Source organism: Rhineura floridana, chromosome 11, assembly GCF_030035675.1.
Source record: "Rhineura floridana isolate rRhiFlo1 chromosome 11, rRhiFlo1.hap2, whole genome shotgun sequence".
NCBI lineage: Eukaryota > Metazoa > Chordata > Lepidosauria > Squamata > Rhineuridae > Rhineura > Rhineura floridana.
The window spans coordinates 12,020,285-12,040,871 of record NC_084490.1 but is presented as its reverse complement, the minus strand read 5'-3'; the positions used below and the strand labels follow the sequence as shown (position 1 = coordinate 12,040,871).

General features: G+C 44.0%; 3 protein-coding genes across 3 annotated transcripts; 2 read left to right on the top strand and 1 right to left on the bottom strand.

The window, feature by feature from the left end:
• Window positions 1–550: 550 nt before the first annotated feature.
• On the bottom strand, window positions 551–1,489 carry LOC133366524 (olfactory receptor 11G2-like). Its single transcript, XM_061589731.1, has one exon. The coding sequence runs from the start codon at window positions 1,487–1,489 to the stop codon at window positions 551–553; it is 939 nt and encodes a 312-aa protein (XP_061445715.1).
• A 9,301-nt stretch (window positions 1,490–10,790) lies between these two features.
• LOC133365885 (olfactory receptor 4Q3-like) lies at window positions 10,791–11,696 on the top strand. Its single transcript, XM_061588292.1, has one exon. It carries the CDS (start codon window positions 10,791–10,793, stop codon window positions 11,694–11,696), a length of 906 nt encoding a protein of 301 aa, XP_061444276.1.
• A 5,061-nt stretch (window positions 11,697–16,757) lies between these two features.
• On the top strand, window positions 16,758–20,062 carry LOC133367372 (olfactory receptor 4Q3-like). The gene is made up of 2 exons (XM_061591472.1): window positions 16,758–16,806; window positions 19,104–20,062. Exon 2 carries the CDS (start codon window positions 19,118–19,120, stop codon window positions 20,060–20,062), a length of 945 nt encoding a protein of 314 aa, XP_061447456.1. The 5' UTR covers window positions 16,758–16,806; window positions 19,104–19,117.
• Window positions 20,063–20,587: the final 525 nt, after the last annotated feature.

The window sequence follows — 20,587 nt, the reverse complement described above, 5'->3', positions numbered from 1 at the left end:
TGTGCATGGACACACATGCACACACACACACACCCCTGCACATGCACACCTCCCCTAAGCTGGGAGGGGGTTCTGTGTCTCCTTCCTCAAACCCTCATTAGAGAGCTCTCCAACCCTCCTTGGCAAGCTGATGAGCAATCTAGTTGACAAAGGAATGACCAGCCAGACTCTGTTCCATCAGTCCAGACTTTACTGAGCAATCTGCCTTCCCGCTCTGTCTCGTTGCCATGAAGATTTCTGCAAATTTTACTGCAAATCACCCAGAGATCTGCTAAGAGATCCTAACCTACCTTCTGCACACACCTGCCTTAGAGTATGGGTAGGTACATAAGGGGGTATGTTTTCCATTAGGAAAAGATCTTGAGCCAACTAGTACTTTATAGGTCAAAAGTAACACCTTGAGTTGTTGCTACTGGTGCTGCTGCTATTCTGCTGTTGTATTTTTAAATTCATTGTATGAATACTTACAGAATTTTTAAAGGCTTCTAATAAACAAACAAACAAATAAATAAGAACGATTCCCTCCCTCAAATTGACTGTGTCCATTTTCCTATATCACCCGCTTCTTTCTCAAGAACCTTGCCAATGCTTCCTTCATCTGATCATTCCTGAGACAGTAGATCAGTGGGTTAAGCACAGGGGTGATGGCAGAGTAAAATAGAGTCACTACCTTGGTGATCTGAGCCTGGTTTTTTCCATTGGGTCCTACGTACATAGCCACTACGGAGCCGTAGAAGAGCGTCACCACTGCTAGATGAGAAGACACAGTGGTGAAGCCCTTGATACGTCTGGTTTGGCTGGAGGTCTTCACAAGAGTAACACCCACACATGCATAGGAGATCACAATGAAGAGGAAAGTGGCCAGAACGACAGAGGATACAAAGATGTAGCAGAGGAGAGGGATATAGCCCAGTGGGGGGCAAGCCAGGGCTAAAATTGGACCAGGGTCGCATACAAAGTGATCAATGGTGTTGGAACTACAGAAGGACAACCTGGAAATCAAAAACACTGGTGCGATGTACCACAGGAAACCAAGAACCCAACAAGTGGCCACAAGGACATAGCAAGAATCTTGGCACATGATTTGTGGGTAGTGCAGCGGGTAGCAGATGGCTAGGTACCGATCCAAGGCCATGGCAGCGAGAAAGAAGCATTCAGTATTGCCAAGGGAGAAGAAGATGTAAAACTGGAGGAAGCAGGAATGGAAGGAAATGCCCCCTCCTGGGAAGGACAGGTCAAAGAGCATCCATGGCACTGTGGAACTCACATAACACATCTCCAGCCAGGAGAAGTTGCTCAGCAGGATGTACATGGGTAGGTGAGCCAAACAAGCATCTTGAACTACTATCATGACAATGATGAAGTTCTCAGCCAAAGTGAAGGTGTAGACAGCTGTGAAGAAGATAAGAAGGAGCAGGCGCCCCTGTTGTTCAACTCTGAAGCCCAGCAGAATGAATTCCTGCACAGTAGTTCCATTGACCAGCTCCATCTGGAGCACACAGAATCAATCTGCAAGGAGAAGGCTAGCCTTTTGTTCTTCAGTGGTAATCTATGATACTCCGACGCTTGGACTGGGTGACGTGCTTGTTGGCATGTTATGAGTTAATCTCCACACAGTTCTTGCCACTACTCAGGACTTCTGTTTGCAAAAGTAGCCTTTGCTTGGTAGGTGCTGTGATCTGCAAAAAACCAAACACAGTACTGCATTTGAACAGCTCTCTCTCTTTGTCTCCGTCTGTCTCTTTCTCCCACCCTGAATATCTTTATCAATAAACAAGGTAGCTCAGACCAAAGGTTATCTGACTTAACTGATATATAATGACCTACTTGTTTTGACTAAGTCCACAGATTGTGCTTTAAATTTGCACAGCAAATAATGCGTGCTCAATATCTCTTAAGGCTTCTGGAACCAATAACCTACACCAAATGTTCCAGACTATGAGCTCCTGCTGAAGAAATAGCAAGCTTTATGCTGGATTAGCTGTAGCTCCACCAAGTTCAGAATTGTTTGCAAAAATCCCAGCATCCAGCAGGCATTGTTAGATCACCCCTCAGAAATTATCCATTGGTCTGCCAGTAGAATGTGGTCTTTCTTCTGCCCATCAATGTTTTCATTGTCCTTGGGGAAGCAGAGAGCATCAAAACCTTTCATGCTGTTCTTCAGAGTAGGCACCTAACAATAGGGTAGGCACTAACAATATATGATTGCCACCTCAACCCATTTTACTTTGTCAGTAACTCAGTATTTCTGTACCTCAATAGCATGCAACCAGCTGCTCCAACCAGCCAGGGATAATATGCAAATATATTGCTGCTATATGAAGTGCATATATTATTCCTTGTATCCTATCCTGGGCTTGAAGGTGGTCTTCATAGTGGGCAGAGGAAGGACTGTGCTGTAGATCAGGTTTGAGCAGGTTCATTGTGGCTTTCACATGGTGTTTGAATCATCTTTTATTTTGTCCAAGGAATGAATGGCCCTTGGGAACTGGCCTATTGAGATTGTGTCTGTTTTCCATCAAAACAAGATCTCCTTGGGATCAATTCCCCCCACTGGAGTACCTGTAATTTACAAGGTCTTTGTTTTCTTGTATTATACATAAGAATATAAGAAGTGCTTTGCTGGATCAGATCAAAGGCCCATCTAGTCAAGTATCCTCACAGTGGCTAAGAGATGCCCATGGGAAGCCTGCAAGGAGGACCTGAGTGCAACAGCACTTGCCCCACCAACAGTTTTCAGCAACTGGCATTCAGAGACAAAATGCCTCTGATAGTGGAAACAGAACATAGCCACTGTGGCTAGTAGCCATTTGTTGATTCTCCATGAATTGCTCTAATCCTCTTTTAAAGCTGTTCAATTTGGTGGCCATCACTATATCTTGTGGGAGCAAATTCCATAGTTTATCTGCTGTGGTCTCCAAATGGGATGAAAGGAACCATTGTGTTTTTGTTCTAGAATTAGTTTAGTTGCTCCAGACCTTTCTTCCACATTTCCACGGAACATCCAGAACTGATTCTAGAATCTGTTTCTGGATTGTGCTGTGGGTCAGGCCTTGCTACACATGTGTGTAGAGTTCCTGTTCCTTGTGTGGACCAGAGACATCCTGGCATTGATGATCTGTGAGAGATCTATCTAGCTCTGTTTTGGTTTTCTGAGAACTGGTCAGGATTAGTACTGACGATCTTCTGCTAGTGAATTCTGGATGTAGCAGAATTTGGCAGACATCCTGCTGTTAACACCCTCTCCTCTCACCCTTGCTAGTTATTCCTCCTGACAATTGGGTTGGCCACACTTTAGTCCTGGCCACACCAATGGAGCATGTTAAGTCATGAGTAAGGTTATAATCCAAACTCCCAATTCACTATGCTGGGTGGTGGTGGTTAGGATGGAGGTCTCCCTCCATCAGAGGGCGAGCAAACAGAGTGAGTGAACAGGGAGAGCTAGCAGGGGTTTAGCAGAGGACATGTAGGGAGGAAGAGACATAGAGGGCTCTAAAGCCGTGTGTACTGTCCATGTGCTCTGAAAACCTCCATAGCAGCTTGATTGGAACGGCCATGGCCTGATAGCTGCTGAGTGCAAGCAGGAGCAGCTGTGTGTGCTGGGAGTTTTCATTCTGTTTCCTTACTCCTAACTGAGCAGAGTGGAGGGAGCTGTGTCAGCTGGTCCAGAGGATATACAAGTGAGCCAGCTCTCAGAGAGTGAGTGAACAGGGAGAGCAAACAGGAGTTTGGAAAAGGAGTTCAGTGGGGGAGGTCCCCCCAATTATTTTTGTTTTGTATGATGCACCACATATCAGTGGGACTCTCCTGTTTACCCTGAAGGAGGACAGAACAAAGCGTAGGCCATTCCAATACAAGTAGAAAGAAACAAACAAAAGGCAGTAGAGACTGTGGGTGGGAAGGACACCACAATGGTGGTGACCTGCAAGGTGTGTCCAATGATGTTTTCTTTCCTGAGAACAACATGGCTTACATGTGCAACAAGTGCAAGCTGGTGGCACTGTTGGAAGAAAAAGTGAGGGGTCTGGAATGGTGGGTGGCCACACTGAAGAGTATAAGAGAAGACAAAGAGTTCTTAGATAGAACACTGAAACAACAGCAGCAAAAAGAATTACAGAATGTGGAAGAACAACAGCATGTTGAAGCAGAAGAGGAGACTATTGTGGAGAGCAACAACGAAGTGGAAGAAAATCAGTGGAAAAGAGTGACAGGAGCAGAAGAGCTAGTAGACACCCTGCACCGGTGGAACTACAAAATCGCTTCCAGGCACTTGAGGATGAGACTAGAGGACAGCCTGCAGGGGAAGAATTGCAGGAGACCTCACACAACAGAGAGTGAGAGGCTGAAGCTTAGTCAAGCAAAGGCAACAAAACCATGCCCCATGACAAGAAAAAGAGATGAGTGGTAGTAGTGGGAGATTCCTTACCACGTGGGATTGAAACCCAAGAATCCAAGAAGATCCATGGATGCCAGCTATGTTGTCTCTTTGGAGAATGGATTAGAGATGTGAAGGAAGGGTTGCCATTGTTCATAAAGCCCACAGACAGATATCCCTTTCTTCTCATCCATGTAGGAATGAATGATACTGCCATGTGGAGCTATGAAGAAATCACATCAGACATTGAAGCTCTGGGAAGGAAACTCAAAGGACTTGGGTCCCATATAGTTTTCTCATCCATCTTTCCAGTACTTAGAAGTGAAGTCTAAAGGGAAAGAAAAATACTTAGGGGGGAATGACTGGCTATGAAGGTGGTGCCGATGTGAGCAATTTGGATTATGGGACCATGGGCTAGGCTTCCTGGAAGATGGACAGCTGGCAAGTGATGGGTTGCACCTCCCAAAGACTGGGAAGAATGTGTTTGGCCACAGCATGGAGAACTTCATCAGGAGAGCTTTAAACTGAAACCTAAGGGGGAAGTAGACTTGGTGGTAACGACTAACAAAGGTAGGAGAGACAGATCAGTTTAAAAGTGTTAGAACAGGGATGCAGAAACTCCATCCCATCAGCCCAGGAGACCATTTGGCCCCAACCACACACACCTGCCCCACACCTGATGTGATATTTTCCTCTGCTGATCCTATATACCTGTGGTAGGGGAGTTACAATGTGTTATACTTTTCTAATTGAAAAATGGAAATGGACTGCCTTCAAGTCAATTCTGACTGATGGTGGCCCTATGAATAGGGTTTTCATGGTAAGCAGTATTCAGAGGTGATTTACCATTGCCTTCCTCTGAGACTGAGAGGCAATGACTGGCCCAGTCACCCAGTGAGCTTCATGGCTGTGTGTGGATTTGAACCCTGGTCTCCCAGGTTGTATTCCAACACTCTAACCACTACACCACACTGGCTCTCACTTTTCTAATTCTGGTAGGTCAAAGAACTTTAAATTTTCCTGGACACCTCCACAACACTAGGCTCCCTTCTTCCTACAATGGCCTTCTGGTGACTGGCCTGGTCTGAGGACACTTAAACCCTTCTTGCCAAAAGCAAGTAGGCTAGATTAGATGTTCCCTACCCAGGCGCCCTAAGCAGCTGAGGAATAACCCCATCACTTCAGCTGGACCTGGAAATGCCCTCATGTAGCTAAGATTTCTATCTTAATTTCCAATCCGAGAATATTTTTTGTTTGGGTGGTATGCTCCAAACAACTGTGGTTGATGCTTAATGTATCATGCTTAATGACATCACTAGGGCCTGCCCCCATGACATCACTAGGGCCTGCTCATGTGATATCACTATGACTTGCCTCTGAAATCTCAGGGTTTAGGATGCTTCTGACCTGGCAACCCTACAGTCAAGGCTTCCCCCAAAAGAATCCTTGTGAAGCTTTGTGAGGGAAATAGGGGGTTTGTTAACAGCTCTCAGTCCCCTTATCACCTACAGTTCCTAGGATTTCTTGGGGGAAGCTGTGACTGTTAAAAGTGGTATAATGGTGCTTTAAATGTATTGTGTGAATGTGGCCTTACATTGGATCTGCTGAGTATTCTCTTTTGTTCATTCTGGCTCTACAAAAGACACAGCCTACACATATCTTTTGGGAAGCACTGAGCTTAATGAGACTTACACTAAAGTAAGTGTGCATTAGATCACAGCAGCCTTCCTGAAACTGGTGTCCTCCAGATAGTTTGGACCAGAACGCCTATTAGCCACAGCCAGCAAGGCCAATAGTCAGGGATGATGTGAGTTATAGTCCAAAACATCTGGAGGGCACCAGATTGGGGAAGGCTGCATTGCAGCCTAAGCCACACGTTGTATATAGTCATCCTCTCTCCCAGGCCTGCCTCTCAGTTCAAGCAATTATCTGTTTTGGCAAAGGCATCTGACTGGGGATGTGCCTCTGTGACTTCATATTCCCTTAGGGTCTAATCATGAGCTACTGAAATATTCCACACAGGTTCTGATGACACATACTCACCCTTTATCAAAAAAAGGAGACTGCTGCAGTTTTTGCCACTGAAAGCTCAGTAGGCTAAAGGTGTGGTAACTGAACTCACTTTTCTACTCTGAAGGAAGGGGATCCTCCGAGTCCTGTCCTCGGTTTTGTATGAGGAATGAGCTTTGCAAGTATGGGAGGTCTGGACTGCTGAACTCCACTGTGGGCGGTAGTAAGGGAGTGGGGTTTAAAGCTTAGGATACACCATAGTCAACTTCATTCATCACATTTAATCCTTCCCTTCCTCCAATCTGCTGAGGGTGGCATGTACAGTTCTCCCTCCCTTTTATCCTCACAACAACATGGTGAGGTAGGTTAAAGACAGCGACTGGCCCAAAGACATCCAGTGAGAGCTTCGTGGCTGAATGGGGTTTTGACCCTGGACTTCCCCAGTCCTAGAGCTGGACACTAACCACTCTCCATCACCGTCCCTCATTACTCTCTAAGTCAGGGATGGGTGGAACAGCGGCTTGCAGGACCGACCTTTCATTTTACTAGGACACTGAGGTCCACTAACCAGAGCTAATTGCAAAATAGTGGCTCTGGAGGTAGGAAACTGGCAAGCATTTAAGGAGCTGGGTCCCTTTAGGAGCTGGGAGCCAGGGATTTTTTTTCAGCACCACTGCTCAGTGCACAGTCTTTTCACACACAAATCCCTCTCCTGCGTGGTGGGACCTTTTTGTTCTTGCTGTTGTTAAAAAAAAGGGAGGAATAACTACATCTTGCTGATGTACTGTTAATTAACTACAGATCTATCAGTGGATCTAGATCCTGAAGTGTGCTACCCTCCACTGTGTTCAGGAGCCACATGCTTTGATTTCCCTCCTCCTCCCACCGGATGCTGTTCATTATTTGCCTGATAAATTTTAAATCTTTCTTTCTTTCTTTCTTTCTTTCTTTCTTTCTTTCTTTCTTTCTTTCTTAAGATGTTTTGAAAGATGTTTTGTCTTAATATGTTTTTAAAAATGTTTTGTTTAAATATATTTTAAAGTCTTTTGTTTTTAAGATGTTTTATGAGTGTTTTTAGTGTTTTTGTTTGCCACCCTGGGCTCCTTCTGGGAGGAAGGGTGGGATATAAATTTAACGATAAATAAATAAAATAATGTATTCTGAGAAGATGGGTGAAGGCTATGCTATAAACAGAAGTCAGTTTATTGGCCACATCTCTCTCTATCTCTATCTCTCTCCACCTCCATTTTCCATTCCCATTGATACTTATCTTTTTCCATCTCCATGATTCTCTTTCCATCTCCTTGAACAGGCACTATAGATCAGCAAGCAGAGGAGAGAATCCAGCTTCCCCAAGAAATACTGATGCTGGCCAACAACCAAGGTATTGTAAACTGACAGTGTTTTTCTCTACTGGCAATAGTTGAATCTGTCAATTTTGTTTTCTCACTGTTTCTCATTTTTTCTGCTCTCCACATTTTCTATTCTGTTCAATTTTTTTTTAAATCCTCATGAAGATCCATCAGCCTTTCAGTGCACATTTCTCGTAAGAGACACATTTTTTGCATGCAACTGTGCTTAATATGCATATGATTGCAAGCAAATTTCCCCTAATATATGTTTCATATGTCATTTTCTCCAATATGTGTATTTTAGGCCCACTAATATACACATTTTTGTACACATGTTTGAGTTGAAGAACTGCACTGCAAAATTTGGAGGAATGCAAATTCTGAAGGGTAGCTGCATGGATTGCTGTGGGAAAGGCAAATTAGGCAGGTTCACATTAAAATGTCAACTGAATTTCTCTCTCACCCTTATTATATGTATGTCTACTCAGAAGTAAGCTCCCATTGAATCCTGTCATGAACCACCCTGTTCAGATCTTGTAAGTTCAGGTCTGTGGCTTCCTGTATGGAATCAATCCATATCTTGCTTGGTCTTCCTCTTTTTCTACTCCCTTCCTTTTTCCCCAGCATTATTGTCTTTTCTAGTGAATCCTGTCTTCTCATGATGTGTCCAAAGTAGGATAACCTCAGTTTCATCATTTTAGCTTCTAGGGACAGTTCTGGTTTAATTTGTTCTAACACCCAATTATTTTTCTTTCTTGTGGTCCATGGTATCCGCAAAACTCTCCTCCAACACCACATTTCAAATGAGTTGATTCTTCTCTTATCCTCTTTTTTCACTGTCCAGCTTTCACATCCATACATAGAGATCGGGAATACCATGGTCTGAATGATCCTGACTTCAGTGTTCAGTGATACATCTTTGCATTTGAGGACCTTTTCTAGTTCTCTCATAGCAGTCCTCCCCAGTCCTAGCCACACTTGATCGTAATGTCTGTTCAATGAAATTCCTCAGGGGTGGCAATTAACAACATATGGACCAATTTGTTGAAGTTAAGGTCTCTATTAGGCCCAGTACACAGTCCAAGTAATGCCAGGTCTCGGGGGAAGGGAGGTTCTGGGTGTATTTTCCACCTTGGTGAGATTTCCAATGTATGGTGGGCTGAAATCTTGACCCCAAATAACAAGTGTCCTTGACAATACCCAAATAAGTCAGAAAACACTTACTCAGAGGAGGTAGAACGTTGCTCTTTGTTGACCTGCAATTTTTCATTATGCAATTTATCCTACAAATTTTTGCCCCACAAAATTGTTTAAATCAACAGATCTCAGAAGGACTATGAGGGTGAGAAGGTCTCTGAATTCATGTGAGTAAAATTCTCACAAGTCAACAGGTGGTTTCTGAAGGCAAGAGAACTCCCGCGACTCTGAAGATCCTTGGAATCCCTAGTGGGAGGGTGGAAGCTCACACAATATGTTATCCTGAATTTACATTGTGTAACACATTTGGTGCATTTTTGAGCCAAGAACTGTCTTGCAAACTTGGAGACATGCAAAATCTGAAACAACAACCCTGAATGATAACTACACTGCAGTCCTTATGCTAGTCTGAAATATGCAGATTATGTCAGTTTGCTTTAAAATATGGACCAAACAAATTCTCTTCCATCCATAATTAAAGCAGAGTCTGGATAATCATCTGTCAGGAGTGTTGTGGTTGGACGATTCCTGTCCTGAGTGGGGGGTTGGATTGGATGAATTCCAATATAATTTTCAACCCTCAAATTATTCAATGCCATGTTCTTCTTTTCTTTTGCACTTAACATTTTTGTGTTCTCTGAATTCTTTGATTCTGTGATTCTTTTTTTTTTTTTGCACTTAACACTTTCCTAAGCCAGATCGATGCTGGCTAGCAACAAGGTATCTGGTAATGGGGGGGGCATCTTGGATCCATGAAGAGGACCCTTAAGTGTACATCAAGGCTTCCCTGCCAATCCCCATATACTGTGCAGAGCACGACATGGACCTTACTGTGATGATCCAAAGTTTGATGTGTTATTACTTATTCTTTTCACAAGTTGTAGAGCTTTTCCATGGTTAAAAAATAGGACTATTGCTCTTTCAAAGTAGGGCTGTCTTTGGTGGCAATATCTTCTGATACCATTTTGATTGTGCTAAAGTTGGTAGCTGTTACAAGGGTTACTCTGTTTCCCAACTTTTCCTTCTGCACAAATGCAGAATCAGATATTAGGTGAATAATTCAGCACTGTGAGAATTTTTGTTTTCACTGAAAAGGAAAAGAAATCAAAGCTGTTGTCCCTAAGGCTGAAAGGGGATTGACAGTGTTCATGATGATGGTGGTCATGGTGGGCACTCTCCAAAGATCAGAGGAAGGAACGTCAGTGCCTTATTTTATTTATTTATTTATTACATTTATACCCCACCTTTCTTTTCATGACAGAAACCAAAGGCGGCTTACATATGGTTCCCAGGCAGTCTCCCATCCAGGCACTGACCAGATCTGACCTTGCTTAGCTTCAGCAGGATGCTAGCCTCAAGCGCCTTCAGACCATAGCCTTGCATTATTCAGAATTGGGGCAGTGGTGGTGGGGACAGCACAACGTATACATTCCCTTGCATAATGACTTTTACACTACAACCTTACACTCATGCCTAGGAGTAAGTCCCATTGAACTCAATGGAGCTTACTTATGAGAATACATGTGTATGGCTTCCATTTGGCATGTGCCTCCAAATCTTGATTCTTATGCCTGCTCATTGTGCCATGGTCACGAGTAGCTCATTGGATAATACATGGGTTTTGACGGCAGATTCAGAAATCATCCAAAAGTAAGGTTGGGGACTCTGGTGCTGACGTTGCAAGTCAATGTTTCTACTGGGAAGTAAGTCCCATTTAATTCTATGGGGAGGTGACTCTTGGGTGAGTGGGTAAAAGAACGCACTCTGGATGCTGTCACTGAACAATAGTTTAGATTGCTGAAAGCTAATCAAAGTGATGTTCCATTGTATTCCCAACATCCAGGTCCAGCCAATCCATGAACACCTCCACTGTCACTGAGTTTGTCTTCTTGGGTCTCTCTCACTCCCGTTCCATCCAGCTCCTTCTCTTTGTTTTGGTCTTGGCCTGTTACACTGTGACCCTGTTGGGCAACCTCCTCATTGTAGTGACAGTACATGCAGAGCCCCGCCTCTTTGAGTCCCCCATGTACTTCTTCCTGGCGAATTTATCCATTCTTGATATTTCTTGGGGTTCTGTGGCTGTCCCCAAGATGATGGCAGACCTAGCAAGCTGTGGCCAAACCATCTCATATGGAGGTTGCATGGCCCAGATCTTCTTCCATCACTTTTTTGGAGGTGCTGAGATGTTTCTCCTCATCCTCATGGCCTACGATCGCTACGTGGCCATTTGCCACCCACTGACGTACACGACCACAATGAACCGGCCTCGTTGCTTGAGGCTCGTCACATCGTGTTGGGCTGGAGGCTTTATCCACTCTATCACCCAGCTGATCCTGGTCCTCCAGCTCCCATTCTGTGGACCAAATGAACTGGACAATTTCTTCTGTGACATTCCACAGGTGATCAAACTGGCTTGCACTGATACCTATGTCACTGAGCTACTCATGACAGCCAATGGTGGCCTCCTCACTGTAGTTTCCTTTCTTATCTTGCTAGTGTCATATGGTGTCATCCTGTCGACCTTCCGAGGCCACCTCAGGGAGAGTGCAGGGAAGGCTCTGTCCACCTGTGGCTCTCATGTGATGGTGGTCAGCCTCTTTTTCGTGCCCTGCCTCTTTGTGTACCTTGTACCTTTTTCCAGCACCAGTTTAGACAAAATGGCTGCCATGTTCTACACTGTAATCACCCCTGCCCTCAACCCAATGATATATACTCTAAGGAATAGGGAAATGAAGGAGGCTGTGGGATGGTTGAAGAAATAGTGCATATTCTCCCATCATTCTTCTCAAAACTCCTTTCTCTATTACGATGCTCTGGACCTCTCCTGGATTTTGGCTACAGCAGCAATTTGGGGCAAATTAAGGGTTCAACTAGTCCTCAAAGGACAGGTCTATGTGAAACCCTGCCTTGCTGGTGGGATCTGGCTCAGGATTCAAAGGGCCTCTGTTGTTTTATAAATGTGCGCTCTTCCCCCCTTAAGCTAAAGTTTTGATCCTTCCCCAGAAGCATTTTTGAGAGATGGGTTTTTGGATGGAAGAACATTATAGACTTATGTGTATCTTGTGGGGGAAAAGCTACATCCACCATTCTTTGGGGACATTCTGGCCACATAAAGTAACCGCTCAGGCAACAAAGAGTCAGGACCACAGATAGCTCACTGCCAGGCTAGGTGAAGTGTCATACCAAATATGAGGCTCACTGATGAGCTGGGGGTGGTGCTACAGCAGTGGTCTGAGAAGCCAAGAGAAGGTTTAAGTAGTCCTATTAGAAAAGGTCTGTATTAAGCCCTGTCTCCCTAGAGGGAGCCTGCTCAAGGTAAATACTTCAGTGGGTTGGAATGCCTCCAGCAGGATCTGGGCTTGCCTCGTGTTGGCAGAGGATCCTCCTGAACTACAGGTTGTCCTGGAAAGAATGCTGTGTGAGTTGTGTTGTGTGGGATTCCCTTCTTCCCCACTGAGTATGCTGCGCTCCAAAACATTGGCTATGAGGAACATATTAGGATTTGAAAACCTGCTTGGAGGGGTCCGCGGGGCTTGCCGTACTGTGGTCAATGCTAGCTGTACCATGAGGGCCAATGGAGTGGGGACCCTGTGACATCCTTTTGTGTGGGGTGTGTGTATGTGTGTGTGTGAAGCACAGGGGTGTACTCCAGTCATGTCCCTATCATCCTGAATTGCCACCAGAGTGGCTTCTGAAGAACTTTTGTATCCTGAGAAGAGCAGAGAAGAATAAGAAACAGCATCTTCTAATGTAATCAGTTGTCTTTCTGTTTTAATGTACCATTTCTATTTATTATCATTATTTTAAACTATTTTATGACGAAAAACCAAGTTCCACTCTCCTTAACAGAATACAACTTCAAAGCAACAGTAACACCGCCACCACACGAAGTTGCAAAATGCTCAGTTGTGACTTTTCAAACATGCAATAAAATACACACAACAAACAAAAATTGAGAAGTGCTCTTCTATATTCTGCTTGTATCCCAAACAGAACTCACCCTATGTTTTGTGATGTTGTTTTTAGCGTGTTTATTTTATGTTGTTTTAAATTGTTTTAAATGATATATTTTAAACTGTTGTAGACTGCCCGGGCACCTCAGGATGAAGGGTGAGTAGTAGTAGTAGTAGTAGTAGTAGTAGTAGTAGTAGTAGTAGTAGTAGTAATGCTCCTTAAATGAATCAACCAGACATAGTTCAACATAAAGTCTTCTCAGTGGCCCAATATTTTAATCTAACACAAAGATGCAAACTAATAGGAGTGGTTAATACCTCTGATAGGGGACAAATATCATTAGAAACAGCAGGTTGCACAACTTTATCACCCTTTCATAGGCTTCAGTATAAAAACTTCATAATTGGAAGTTTCCCTTTGTCTGCATTTTTTCTGTTAGATTACAAATGTCAGGCCACTGAAAACTTTATGCTGAAATGCATCTGGCCGATTCAGTTAAGGAGCACTCACTCTTAATTGAAATTGAGCATGTACAAGAATATAGAAGGGAACTTCTCACATTTTTTGTTGTGTATATTTTATCTTATGGAATTTTTTTTCATGTTTGTAAACACACAATTGAGTATTTTACTGTAACCATTTTGTGAAGCCTGCTTGAAAAGTGGTTGATAAACCCCATAACTAACCAACTAACAACATGTAGCTAACTAACTAAATAAATTTGTAGAAGTCTCTAATAAGAAGCATTTCACTGTGTGCCTCTCATTTCGTTGAGTGCCTCTGGTGATGGTTCAGCAACTCACTCTGTTCTTGAAGTGTTCTGACCTCTCCTTTGATTTGATGGGAAATGAGACCCTTGGCCCTGACAACTAGTAAGGAATGACTGTGAAGGAACCCCAACATGGCACTCTCCAGATGTTGATGGTGGGAACTGCTACATTTCCCATTATCTTTGGTTATTGGGCATGCTGACTGGGGATATAAGAGTTTTCCCCTGCCAGAATTTCTTACTTGGCCTGGGAAGAAAGCTTTCCTTTCCCTCAGGGGGCCCCAATGAGACTGACTTGTGTAGCCAGCCTGCTGCATCATCAGAAATGCTTCTCAAAATCTCATCCGTGAAAATCTCATCTCTGACCTAAACATAGCAAAATGTGATATGGCCTCCAGCCATTGCACCTGGGAAGTAGGTTTCCCCCTACTTCAGGGTCCCCAAATTAGACAAATTCACCTAAGCCAGTCTGCTGTATTGTTAGAAATACTGTAGATACATCTTAATATTCCATCTGTCTCTCTGCTCAAGGTATAGCAGAAAGTGATGTCTGTTAAATATATCTACTTATCAGGATCTCACATCTTGGCATTACTTTTGACTCAGAAAGGCTATGCTTGTTGCCTATGTTGTCATGAATGAACTGATACATGCTAGGATTTGATCAGCCCCTTTCAGACCTTAGGTCAGATCCTCCACACATACAATTAATGCAATGATGGGGAAAGGGGGGATTCTTTATTGCACAATATCAACCAGTCAGGGTTTACCCAATGAACATGACTACATCATGCATTATCATTCCCTTTTTTGTAAGGAATACCTCCCATTGCCCTCATTCTGAATGAGAATGCAAAGGGTTGATCTCAACCTATCAGTGAACTTGAAAGAAAGAGGATAGAATGGGGTATAGAAAGGGGAACACATCCCTTCTGCTCACACAATTGGGTAGCACTCCCTGTCCTGCTATGAATGTTGCATTGCCCACTTGCTCTGCGTAACAAGACTTTCCTTCCATGCCCAGATGCAGACATGCATTTCTTAGTCACAAGTCATTGGAGCAGAATAAGGATGGGCAGGGTCGGCACCAGGCATGCCGGGGCCCTTGGGCACCAGCCTGCCCCAGGACCCAGCACAAACACACGTGCACACATTTACACCCCACCTACCTACCTTTCCCTTGGTGAATGCTGCCCTGCCACCAACCAAGATGGTGGCCAAGGCTTCCCTAAGGGGCTGATGCCTCTACCACCATCTTGGTTGATGGTACATGTGCGTGCTATGTGCGTGCACCCCTGCTACCAACTAAGATGGCGGCAGGGGCATCAGGCCCATAGGGAAACCTTGACTGCCATCTTGGTTGATGGCAGGCTTGCACCCACAGTGCAATCACCATTTACATCAAGGGAGAGGTAGGTGGGGAATGCAGGCAGGCATCGCGGGCCTGCGCAGCAGTAGGGAGCTCCTCCTGTGATCCACATTTGCATTGGGAGCTGATGCTGCCACAGATCGTGGAAAAGAGCAGTACCCAACCAACCAACCTAAGGAGGGGCCCTTCAGGGGCTCTCAGACAGGGCCTGACCTGGCCGCCCTCTGGCACTGGCCCTAAGGATGGAGGCAGACATACAAAAATCCAGTCTAATGTGCGTCGCTTTGAAAGAAAAGCAATGTGGTTGGATGACATCTGCATTATCAAATGCACATCTAATTATCCATGCACAATACATTATTTTCAACAGAAATAATGTTTGAATGCACATTGAAGCGTGTGTCCACAACCACACAATCCATGACTGGATTGGGTCAAGAACCACCAGCCTAATTGCCTTGGAGTAATCTAATTCCAACAACTTCTCTTGTTTCCCACAGTTTCCCACTATTTTACAAAGGAATGAGTAAAAGGGATGTTTGGAAGGAAGATAGGATCACAAAATGTGCCCCCTGCGGTTTGGTTCAACCTGAAAAAGGCCTCCACTGGGACTGGGACACTTTGATGCAGATGGTATGGGAGTCAGAAAATCCTTAACAAGAATCTGAAGAAGCCAGTGTGATGAGGCCATATTCCAGGTATCACAGCACAGCTGTGAGTGTCTGGTTGTACTGTTGCAGTCATCCTGTCAAGTAGCCTTTTTTGACCACATCTCCATTTTTTTCTAGTGCAGGAGGCAAAAAGGATTTGAGAGTCCTGGCTTCCAGTCCTGCTTCTATGATGCAGCAATTATCTGTTTTGGCTAAGGCATCTGAATGAGGACCTGGGATCTGCCTCTGTGACCCCTTTCCCCTCAGGGCATAATCACAGGCTGCTGAAATGTTCCAGATGTGTTTCTTCTCTCACCCTAGAAAGAAAGAACAGGACACCAGTTTATTTGTTCAAGAGATTTCTGGATTTTCAGATACTGGAAGCCCAGAAAGGTAATGGTTGGCTACTGATGTTCTTAGTTCTCCAAAGAATAGGCTGTGTGGGTTACCTCTAGCTCTGGATGTGGAATAGACTGAGCTAATAGTAGAGACAGGCACTGCTGATCTCTGACTCTTGGTTTTAGAAAGAGAGTAGAGCTTCAGAAGAGATGGTAGGAATGAAGAAACATGGAAAAGCCATTATGCTGTGCTTAAGAGCTTCTGAAGGCATCTGCCACCCATTTTCGTAAATAGATTGCTGGGTGAGATATACCTTTGGTCTGATATTGCAAGGCAGTCCTTCTGTTCTTATGCTTGTGCTGAAGAGTGAACAGAAAAGATGGGGGGCATGTTACCTACATTCTATTTCAATATTTCCTACTTGATGCTCTTGTAAGTAATTCATTACTTGTCCATAAGCCGTGGTCGTGGTCTTGTTACAAAAAGACCTCAGAACAGAGGGAAACTAGAAAGCTGCGTCATACTGAATCTGACTATTGGTCCATCTAACTCCATGTTGTCCACACTAACTGGCAGCTGCCCTCTAGGATTTCAGACCAGACCTAGAGATTGACCTTGGGAACTTCTGAGCCCTTCCCCCAATATAGGTTACATTTCTTTTTCTTTACACTCTTTCCTTTGGTGCTTAACACTTTTCTCTTGAATCTTTCTTTATGCTTTTAGCGCTATCTTGGGAGTCCAACAACCCTGGAGGATATTCTGAAGACAGGTTGATGCTGGCTGAGAAAAAGGTAAGTGGGAAATGGAGGGGAGACTTGAAGTCATGAAAGCTACTCTTCGTTGGGCATCAGATGTTGGTGTTCTGGGGCTCCTCAACCATCTCAAACTGATGGAGATGCAGCGGGTGCTTTATTGTGGAAGCACCAGGTCATTGATATATGTTTGCCTTTAGTGAGAACAATGTACTGAGTGAAATTGGTATGTATGCTCACGGAAAAAAGATTTGGATCTGATTAGGTTCAGCATCCCAGGCATGAAGTATTGTTTTGGCAGTGTGATTGCAACCCAGCTGCTGCTGTGATTGTGAGTTTATAGTCCTCTGAATCTGGTAATGCTTAAATGGGCTGTTAGCTGTGATGGGCTGTAGTTCAGTGGTAAAGCACATGCTTTGGATGAAAAAGGTCCTAAGTTCTATCCACAGCGTCTAATGTTAGGGCTGGGGAAAGACTCCCATCTGAAACCCTGGAGAGCCACTGCCAGTCAGTGTTGACAGTGCTGAGGTCTGACTTGGTATGAGTTTTCTGATGTATATGAATTTGCTGTATTTAGCATCTGAATGAGAACTTCCCTTGGCTTTCAACTTGGCAAAATAGTTGCTAATCACCAAACAATTACAGAATACAGAAAGCTTCAAATTTAATGTGTGCAAGTATTGTGACTAGCTACTAGCAACTGAGTTATGCAGTGGAGGCTGGTGGCTTTGATGTCAGTGGGGCAGTGAATCCAATCTGGGTTTTAGTCCGAACCATCAAGGAGCTGCTCCTTGAAAGTTTGGACTAAAACCTGGAGCAGATTCACTGCCCCACTGACCTCGGAGCCACCAGCCTCAACTGGAGTGAAGCATCCCTCACAGCATAAAATGCAAGCTTCTAAGGCTGTAATCCTATTCACACTTCTTGGGAGTAAGTCCTGTTGAACAATGAGGATTAGCTTTGAGTAGAAGTGGAGAGCATGACACTGCACAAGACACTTGAACTGAACAAGTAGTTGCATTAATATCCTGGTGTGTATAAATCTTTATTCTTGCTTTTGCTCTTTGCTTGATAGCCAGGAGTAGCTGGTTGAGTAGCAAATGGATTTTGATGATAGGTTCAGGGCCAAGTGAAAATTAGAACTAGGGACTCAGAGGCAGCCATGACTGCAAGCCATGACTGCATTTTGTGGGGAAACAAAAAAAAATCTTTTGAAGTTCACGTTACTAATCGCCTAGTAACATGTACTTTGACCATAGTAGATAGGGGCAGTTAAGTATTTCTGATGCTTAGGCTGGGAGTGCCGTTCGTTGTGCAGCCAAATGGCACCATCAAAACAACCCAACGGGGAATGAAGGTGCGCAATAGCCATGGTAGAAAACCGGAGCGGGAGGGGAAATGGGATGGTGTAGCTGGAATCCTAAGCCCCAGCACTCCACACTGCAACATTTTATTGCAGGTCCCACTTGTGAAAGGATTTTCCCATTATGCAGTTATACTAAAGAGAGATTTGCAATTTGTGTTTGTAAGCAATGAAGTGATTTAAGGGAGCTGCAGTAATCTTTGAAGAATACTGGAGTATGTGTAAGAATAAGGTAAAACTGGCCAGTTTCTGGTGGGTTCTGTTATTCTTGCAAATAATTCTGCACTGGGTGGACCTTGGTCAGCTCCAGCAGGTTACCTCTTTTGTACATAAGTCAGAACACAAATTCTCAGAATCACTTCTCATAGGTTAGTGACGCCTGAAGTGTTAAGAGAGTCCACATTGTATACAACTTTGCCTTGTAAATTGTATGTACCTTTGCACTGTAAATTTAAAAAAAACATTTGTGGGCTATATACATTCTGGTAAAAAACTAACCCTACAACTGTTTGTAGACAACACAACAGTTAATCAATTAATGGACTAAATGATAAAGAAATTCTGCCTTTTTGCTTTCCCTCAACTTATCTACTGTGCACTGGTGAAGAAAATTCCATATGCCCTCCCCCTGTTTTTCATTTTAAAGTTGGTTTGGCAGAAAAGGCTTGAATGAATCTTCCTAATTTACACAGTTAAAGGTTATGTTCTATAATCTGTGTCATATATTGTGAGACGTTCAGAACCTACTGTCTAGTTCAGCTAGTTCTAACAATTCAATAAACATTTGCTTTAATTGCTTCTGCATAGTGTGATAAATGAATTAACTTGATGAACCTCATTATCTGAGAATATTTTTTATTGACACACTTAAAGATCACAATGATATGTTGTATTGTATTGTCTTTGAACAGTGAGTAGGATAGATTGATGAAAACTGCTCATGGTAACACCCCCTTGTCTTTCGTCCATTCAGGTCCAGCCATCTCCATGAACACCTCCACTGTCACTGAATTTCTCTTCCTGGGTGTCTCCAACTCCCGCTCCATCCAGCTCCTACTCTTTGTCCTGGTCTTGACCTGCTACACAGCAGTCCTATTGGGCAACCTCCTCATTGTAGTGACTGTGCATGCAGAGCCCCGACACCTCCAGTCCCCCATGTATTTTTTCCTGGCCAATTTATCCATTCTTGATATTTCCTTGGGTTCCGTGGCTGTCCCCAAGATGGTAGCAGACCTGGCCAGCTCTGGCCAGGCAATTTCCTATGGAGGTTGCATGGCCCAAGTCTTCTTCCTGCATTTCTTTGGTGGTGCAGAAATGCTCCTCCTTACCCTCATGGCTTATGATCGCTACATGGCCATCTGCCACCCACTGACATACACAACCACAATGAACCGCCCATGTTGCAAGAGGATCCTCGCATTCTGTTGGGCTGGAGGCTTCATCCATTCCAGCACCCAGTTGGTCCTGGTCCTCCGGCTCCCATTCTGTGGACCAAACAAACTGGACAATTTCTACTGTGATGTCCCACAGATGGTCAAATTGGCTTGTGTTGACACCTATATCACTGAAATACTCATGGCAGCCAACAGTGGCCTCCTCTCCCTGGTTTGCTTCCTTGTCCTGCTAGTCTCATATGGTGTCATCCTGGCCACTCTTAGAGGCCACTTCAAGGAAGGTGGAGGGAAAGCTCTGTCCACGTGTACCTCTCACCTGACAGTGGTCAGCCTCTTTTTTGTTCCCTGTCTCTTTGTGTATCTTGTACCTTTCTCCAGTACGAGTGTGGACAAGATGGCCTCCATATTCTATACCGTAGTCACTCCTGCCCTTAACCCAATGATATATACTCTAAGGAACAGAGAAATGAAGGATGCTATGAGTCGATTGAAAAACCAGTACATTTTCTCCCATTGTTGTGTGAAAGGAGAAAGATGAGTTCTCCCATAAAATCTTATATCCGTTACTGGTTTCTGAATGGCCAAATGACTGGAGCCTATGAATAATTAGATCTCCTTATAGTCAGTAGTGTGATGGGGTCTTTATAAGAAGTTAATGTTGATCTCAGAAGTTGAAGTTTGAAATGCACACAAAACAACAGCCAAACAGAGAGATAACATGATCTGCCTGAATCAGTGTGGTGTAGCAGTTAGGGAACTGGGCTAGGATCAGTTCACATGCTCAGCTGCAAATAGTTAAATTTACAATAATGCACAGGAGATGAGATGCCAAAGGATTCTTTCAATGTATGGACCTGTCTTCAGTGAGCAGAATAACATATTAAGGGTTTAAGGTGAATATAAAAGTTGATGTCCATTCCTTCTACAATCATATCTTGGCTACCGCACAACATATGCATCCTTTAATGCATGGTGATCTACCTGTGGTTCTCCAGATGTTTTTGAACATCAACTCTCATCAGCCCCAACTAGCATGACCAATGGTCAGGGAGGATGGGAACTC

Coding starts and splice junctions, on each gene's coding strand:
- LOC133367372 (XM_061591472.1), top strand. CDS start 19,118: ATGAACACCTCCACTGTCACTGAATTTCTCTTCCTGGGTGTCTCCAAC.
- LOC133365885 (XM_061588292.1), top strand. CDS start 10,791: ATGAACACCTCCACTGTCACTGAGTTTGTCTTCTTGGGTCTCTCTCAC.
- LOC133366524 (XM_061589731.1), bottom strand. CDS start 1,489: ATGGAGCTGGTCAATGGAACTACTGTGCAGGAATTCATTCTGCTGGGC.